General features: G+C 42.8%; 1 protein-coding gene across 2 annotated transcripts in view; it reads left to right on the forward strand.

The window, feature by feature from the left end:
* FRRS1L (ferric chelate reductase 1 like) overlaps nt 1–7,259 on the forward strand; it is a 32,643-nt gene extending 25,384 nt beyond the window's left edge. Inside the window, exons 5-6 of one of the 2 annotated variants that reach the window (XR_010794577.1) lie at nt 959–1,256; nt 7,022–7,259. Coding sequence is in view for 1 of the 2 variants with exons in the window: in XM_066630951.1 (XP_066487048.1) it covers nt 959–1,131 (173 nt within the window). In the remaining variant the exon portion in view is untranslated. Of the gene's footprint in view, nt 1–958; nt 1,511–7,021 lie in introns of those variants that run through there. The other variant, XM_066630951.1, reaches the window with a different exon arrangement.
* Nucleotides 7,260–7,604: the final 345 nt, after the last annotated feature.

Here is a 7,604-nt window from a genome sequence, read left to right on the forward strand (position 1 = left end):
CAAGACTAGATTACTGTAATGAGCTCTACGTGGGGCTTCCCTTGAAGATGGTTCAGAAGCAGCAACTAGTGCAGAATGTGGCAGCCAGGATGATTACTAAAGCTAGGCAAAAGTCCCCTTCTCCTAAGGAACCTCTGGCGCTGCCCCTGAGCATGTAGGATGCGGCAGCCATTTTCAGTGCCATTGCAGCCCTAGGCGCTGGGCAGCTCAGGATTGGGCTGCCTGTCTCCTCAGACTTCCACCAGCTATTTAGGTGGCATAGGGCGCAATGCTAACTTGCTCTGGAACAGGCAAGCCAGGAGGCTTGCGCTATATCCAGCACAGATTGTGGCCAGCAGCAGCTTAGCCAGAGGCAAGGGGAAACATTTCCCCTTACCCCTGGGTAAGGGCTGCTGGTGCCTATGGGTCTCCTGAGGTGGCACAAGTTCGAGGAGAGCGGAGCAGCTTGAAGCTGCTACGTTCTCTCTGGGAACAGGGGTTGGGAATTTGGCATAACTGCCGGATCCCAGCCCCGCCTCCTGCTCCCTGCCAGCCAGCCCCCAGGGCCACCCATCGCCCTCCATCCCCCTGCCCAGGAACACCTCCCTCCCTCCTTCTCCCTGCCCCCCCACGCCTACCTTTTTCGCTTGCGTTGGCCTTGGGGGGCCGACACAAGCACCGGAGAGGAAGCTGGCATGGAGGCATCTGTCAGCCTCTGCAGGCTGGCACTTCGGCTTCCCCTCGAGGAAATGCAAACATGCTTTATGGCATGTTTGCAACCCTCCCAGGTAGGCCCAAGGGACTTGGGCTGGCTGAACTGACAGTTAGGATTGTGCCCATAGATCCACAGAGACTCATGTTGAGGAAAGGAGAGGATCTCGGCATGCATAGCTACTTACTGATTGATCAGAAATATGTAATTATGTATTTACAATACACAACACTGCTAATATCTTTTCATTTTTTTAATCCATTTAAGGTTCTATAACTCGACATGACATAGACTCTCCGCCAGTCTCAGAGCGTGTAGTCAGTATTTACAAGTATGAGGATATTTTTATGCCTTCAGCTGCCTATCAGACCTTCTCATCTCCATTCTGCTTGCTGCTTATTGTTGCATTTACATTTTATTTATTGATGGGAACCCCGTGATGACAGATGCAGTGTGTGCAACAAATGGACACAGTTTGTCAGTGAGCATTGCTAAAGATATGAGCTTGTTCTTTGGAATTTCAGAGTTTTTCACTGACATCTTGAGCTCCTTTGACAGTAGAAATGTGAGTTTAACCATTGCCTGAGCCATAGAGAAGTGCCAAATAATTATGATGTTTGAAAATGGTGACGGAACAATTGCAATTAACAGGATACTTTTTAAAGATATATTGCTTGTTTCATGGAAAATTTTAAAAAAGATGGGTGTGATGAAGGAATATTATAAGAAACATATACTATTCCATTTCTTAATTTTAAATTTACTTCTACTCAAGAAATAAAAATAGGGGAGATTATGCTAATGAGGTAATATTTTTGTTTTGATAATATTTTTGATATAATTAATATTTATTAATTGTTTCCAATCTTAAAATCATTAATTAATGTTTAACCAAATATTGTGAATCTAACAAGAGTTTCTTACAGGCTTGAATTCTGAAACTAGCCGGAGCATAAAGTTCCTAGTAGAAAAATGCTAGAGGATACTTTTTGTATAGAAGTTAATAATTGGCTTTGCTTGCAGAATAACTTTCCAAAATAGACCAGCACAGGAAAATCACCATATATTTCCACTAGTCATCTAGTCAAAAATCATGCCACTGGAAAAGTTTTGCTATCAACATGAAATAAACGAGCCTTTAAAAATAATAGCTTACTTTCTAGTATGGAGAGAGAAATTTTAGAAAAGAACAAACAAAAAGTAGAATATAAGTCAATCTGCTTTGGGTATGAGGGCAGGCTGCAATTAGTGACTAACAGCCCAATCCTGAGCTGCCTGGGGCACCCAGCTTCGGCGGCACCAAAAAGGCTGCCGCCGCATCTTGTACACCCCAGGCTACCGTGCGCGGCACCTCGGGAGAAGGGGATTTTGTCCCCTTCTCCCAGGTAAGGGAAGCAGGCCTGCAATGGGGCTACTTATGTTACCCCCAACCAAAAGGTCAGCGGTAAGGTAAAGGCATTCATGGGTGCCGAGCCCCACACGAACACCTTGGATCTGGTGGAGTGGAGCTCCACTGGACCCGCCTTCCTCCCTCCCCCAGCACACCTCCCGCCCGCCCTCTCCCCACCTCCCACCACCCCACCACTCCTCCCCTCCCTCTCTCTGCCCTCCGCCTGCCTCCCCCCTTCCCAGAACACCTCCTCCCTGCCCCCTTCCCCGTGCCTGCTTACCATGCCATAGCTCGGCAGTCCGTGCGACTGCCAAGCAGTGGAGGACGGGCGCCCACCCGGCGCTAGCCCAGTGCCAGCCAACGGTGGGCTAGCATGGCTGCTGGTCCGGTGGTAGGCCTCACAGATGTGCCTTACAGCATGTTTGCAACAGTGTGCACCAGTGAAAATATATAGAGATGTAAACAAATTCTTTGTAATCTACTTTATATTCTGTAAAGGCTCAATCCAAACGCACTTTCCAGCACCAACATAAGGGCAATGCAGCTCCATTATAAAGGAACAAACATTCCCTTCCCTTAAGGAGGGCTCCCAACTGCAGGATGCAGCACATGCTCCATTAGCACAACTATGCCAGGGCTGGAAAGTTGGTTAGGATTTGGGCCTTAGGGCCCAATCCTATCCAATCTTCCAGGGCAGGTACAGCTGTGCCAGTGGGGCATGTGTTGCATCCTTTGGTGGGGAGGCAGTCACAGAGGCTTCCTCAAGGTAAAGGAACATTTGTTCTCTTACCTCCAGGCTGCATTGCAGCTGCACTGGTGCTGGAAGTGCGCGCTGGTGGTGAGCTGGTACACTGAGCCCAGGATTGGGCTCTAAATCTACACTACATCTCTCTCTCTCTCTCTCTGTCTCTCTCTCTCTCTCTCTCTCTCTGGGGAGGCCATTCTCAGCTTTCATCAGCCCACCCATTCATCAACACTTCAAAGTTTATACATACAGCAGTTGGAAAAAAGATTTCCTTGGTGCCCCCCCCCATTTCCCACCCTAATAAGAACTGTAACCTTCTCATTCTCAAAAGAACAATAGTGTCAAGGCAAACTTTTTGAGACTTCCATGGTGGCAACAGATTGATCAAGAGAAGGCGAGATCAGGGAGAGTCCAACATAATCATGGTAGCTGGAGCTACCAGCTACCTCCTACCCAACCTAAAAAACCTAAAAATTTATTTCAAATTCTTCATGAATTGAACAATACCATCATAATCATGTCAGCCAGTGAGAGGTGTATCCAAATCTTCACTATAGCCAGGAAAACTTTAAAGTGCTTTTGTCAAAAATGATAAAAATTATTCTTTAACCTCTCCCTATTGAGTTACGTATCTGATGTAATCATGGCTCTAGATGCTGAAATTTTGAAAGTCAGAGAAAATTCCCATTCTGGACTGTTCCATGCTTGCAGGTGTGGCATGATATTTTAGAGTGCTTTCTCATGCAGAAATCATCATTGCATGAAGTAAATGAGTAAACTGGAAGAAAGGTTTAACTCAGATCTCTTCCTTGCTGGTTTACTACGTGCAAGGATTTTTATTTTTTTTTGCATGGGAGAATTAATAAAAAACATGACTCTCCATCTGAAGTTAAACAGTTCATCTTATTCTGCGCAATGTATAGACTGAATATTGTGGAAGACAAGAGGGACCTTCTGCTGTTTTTCCTCAACTAACAAGATTCCATGGCTTCTGGGGGCATTGATCATACTTAGTTAACACTGAGATTTTTGTTCTTTTTCTTTTCTTTTAATGTACAAATCTATTTCTGTGTACCTCAGAAGTTCTCCCAAGTATATAGAAACCACTAGGGTAGCCCTGTTTTGTGCACAAACTGATAGCACTCAACCCATTGTTTGCTATTGGTATTTAGATATTAGTATACTGACAGATTTGTTTTAACTATTCTAGCAAGCAATCCATACGCGTGAACATGATTGTTCAGGAAATATATGGATTTGAAAGTTGGAAACTTGATTTAAATCCATTATTAAAATTAGTGCTTTTTATTGCTTATTTTACTTTAAATCTTCAATTGTGGAGCCAAAAATTGGAGGCATAGAAAATTTTAAACACACTCTCCTCTTCTGCTCGCTCTTTCCTTTCAACTGACCCTTTCTGAAGTGCTTTTTCTTTTCAAAAAATGGTTGCTAGGGTTTTGCTCTGCACATTTGTACCATATAGTTGGATCATTTTTGGGTCATGGACTCCTTTGAGAATCTGATAAAAGCTAGGAAACCCCCTTCAGAAAAATGCACATTAACACATATATACCCCAATTTGTTTTGCCTGGTTCATGGCCCCCAGAAGCCCATCCATGGACCCCCTAGAGGAGGATCCATGGACAACAGGTTAAGAACCCCTGAATCAAACTAAGGCTGCAATCCTAACCTCACTTTCCTGGAAGTAAGTCCCATTGAACACAATAGGACTTACTTCAGAGTAGACCTGGTTAGGATTGTGCTCTAAGTCAGTGGTTCCCAAACTATTTAGCACTGGGACCCACTTTTTAAAATGACACTCTATCAGGACCCACCTAGGTTTACCAGTTTTTTTAAAAAGGAGATCTAGAAAGATTTTATTTGTTTATAAATACTGTAATAATATCCAGAAAAAAGATCCTCAAATATTTATTTTCCTATCTTTACACATGCTTGCAAACTGCAGGAGCTGAGCTCTTTGCAGGGCAGTTAGCAACTACTGTGATTTCTGAATAGCCTCAGGGCTTGAGACAATTATCAGATCTTTCCATCACCCTTTGGCAACCCACCAAAAATCAGGCCTCAAGCCACCAGTGGGTCCCAACCCACAGTTTGGGAACCACTGCTCTAAATCATTGGTTCCCAACTTTTAGGAAGCAGAGGACCACTGAGGCAAAAATTGGAATAGTTGTGGACCACATGCAGTGCTGGCCAGTGGCGTCACTAGGGTTCACATCATCGGGTCTGGGAGGCCAGCATGTCACCCCCATGATGGACCTCCTCCCATGCAGTGGGTGGCGCAACACCCTGGGTTTTTGGCTGTACTTTTTGATAGAACACAGATATTTGATGGTATTATTCCTACAACTGAGATTTTAGTGATTTTGGTCACTAGTGGTGTCACCACACCTCCGAGGGTGTCAACTTACTAACACCTTATTGCAGTGGTTCTCACACTTTTAGCACTGGGACTCACTTTTTAGAATGACAATCTGTCCAGGACCCACCAGAAGTGATGTCATGGCCAGAAGTGACATCATCAAGCAAATTAAAATAAATAATTATAAATAATTAAAGTAAAACAAATAAGGGGAAGCCAGTCCTGTTCCACCAAATGAATTTTCTCTGTACCCTGCCTCCAATAGCTCCCCCCTCAAATCAGTAAGTTTTTCAGCCCTACCCAGTGCCAGTTCAATTCTTATGTTTAAACCATATCACTGTCAGGATCCACCTGGCTTTCCAAGTCTAAAAAATAAATATTCACCATACTAGTTGAAGCCTCTGTTTTATCCTTTTTATGGGGGGGTGGGGGTGGCTGCCTTCTGGAACATTTTTTGAGCTCCAGTTCCATCAGATAGGGACCATTTTGGTGACCTCACATTCCCCTTTGCATGGCCTGACCAGAGTCAAGGCATGTTTGCTTACTTGTGAGTAAATGCCTATTTGCGAGTAAATGCTTACTTTCGCTTTCCATAGGGCTCAAAACATTTGTCAGCTTGAAGGGAGGGACTTCTTTCTTGGGTGTTTTTGGGGGGCTGCGTTCACTGGATCAGGACCATTCTGGTGTCATTGGATTCTTCTCAGCCTGCCCGTTCTGTTGGATTAAGGCATGTTCGCCTACATGTGAGTAAACACGTGATAGGGCTCAGTTTCACTTTCCATAGGGCTCCATGCATTTTTGTTTTCCAGTTTTTGGGCCATAACTTTTGACAGAAAGGAGATATTTCAAGATTTTTTTCATTACATTCTGCTGAAAATTCTGCATCCAACGGTATATGATGGTATTATTCCTAAAAACCGCAATTTTATCGCATGACCCCCCATTGCGCATCATCCCCCTGTGCGCATCACCTGTTGCGGCTCGCACCCCCAAACCCCCCTAATGATACCACTGGTGCCAGGTGACCACATGCAGTCTCTTCCTTCTCTGGTGTTCAATGGGGAAGTGTCTCCCAAGCAAGTGCCCCCCATTGACTATTGACTAGGCCCCCCATTGACTAGGTTGAGAAATGAACTGCTCACAGCCGCAGGTGACACTTCGGTGCTGGTGACACTTCACTCCCTTCTCTGCCCTCTCTGGTGGCCTGTGGGGGAATGCTTGTTCTGCAATACAGTGGAAGTGAACAAAGGTGATTTTTTTCTGAGACCTTGTGGACTGCTTCTCAGTGTCTCACAAACCACCTGTGGTTCATGGATGACAGGTTGGGAACCAGTGCTCTAAATGAACTGGTGAAATTTCTCTAATTTAAAAAGTAAGTCCTCATTTCAAAAAGAGCAAAAATCTAGCAATTGCTAGATGAGACTCTCAAAGCGCCTTGAGTATGGTTCAGTAAGATATTTTCTAGTGATTTAAAATTGGTGACAGTTGTTGTTGCATCAGATTTTTGTATAATTCTATTATCATTGTTATTTATTATGGAGCATTTAGCACCAACAGGGTGCAGAGCACTGTACAGTTGATATAAGTACCAGTAGTACAAAAATGTACCAGATGTTATATAATGTTAAGTTTCAAATAATTTCATTGTTATATGTTTCAAATAATTGGTATTAAATAAGAATCATAGAAGGCAATGGGATAAATAATTTTAATATCGAAATTGTTTTTGGATTTTGTGTATACTGAAATAGGAAAGCTATGTACGCTGATTCTAGAATCAATGTGGAATTAATGAATTCTGTTTTCTTTTTAAAGTGAGGTAGTAAAGACAGAAGAGTCAAAATCTGAAAACATAGCATAAGGAAAAAGGCAGAATTTCCAAGACCCTGGATGTAAAGAAATAATAAAGAAATGAACAAAAATAACTGTGCAGTTCACTACTCAGAACATATCTCAAAATATGACTGTGCACAACATACTTCAAAAAGTCCCAGCATATTATTTTGGATGTATGTTCCTTTAAAAAAAAATGGCGTAGAGAATTGTTTTTGATGTCCTTCCTGTGGTTGTAATGATGCATTATTTCCAACAAGAAAAAAAAGAGAGAAAATGGTAATTATTATTATTGTTTATATACCACTTTTCAACAAAAAGTTCACAAAGCAGTTTACATAGAAAAATCTATGTACAAACTACAAACTAAATTACCCTCATTGTACAAGAGGGTACATGTACAATCCTACATGTACAATTTTTGTACATACAAAAATCTATGTACAAGGCTACAAACTAAATTACCCTCATTTTACATACAAATCAATATATGTACTGAAATTGCCTAGCTTGATCTAGGTTAGCTAGGTAACTGGAGCCAACAAAATGATTTGCATGTAAAGAT

This window comes from Tiliqua scincoides, chromosome 5 (assembly GCF_035046505.1).
Source record: "Tiliqua scincoides isolate rTilSci1 chromosome 5, rTilSci1.hap2, whole genome shotgun sequence".
Taxonomy (NCBI): Eukaryota; Metazoa; Chordata; class Lepidosauria; order Squamata; family Scincidae; genus Tiliqua; species Tiliqua scincoides.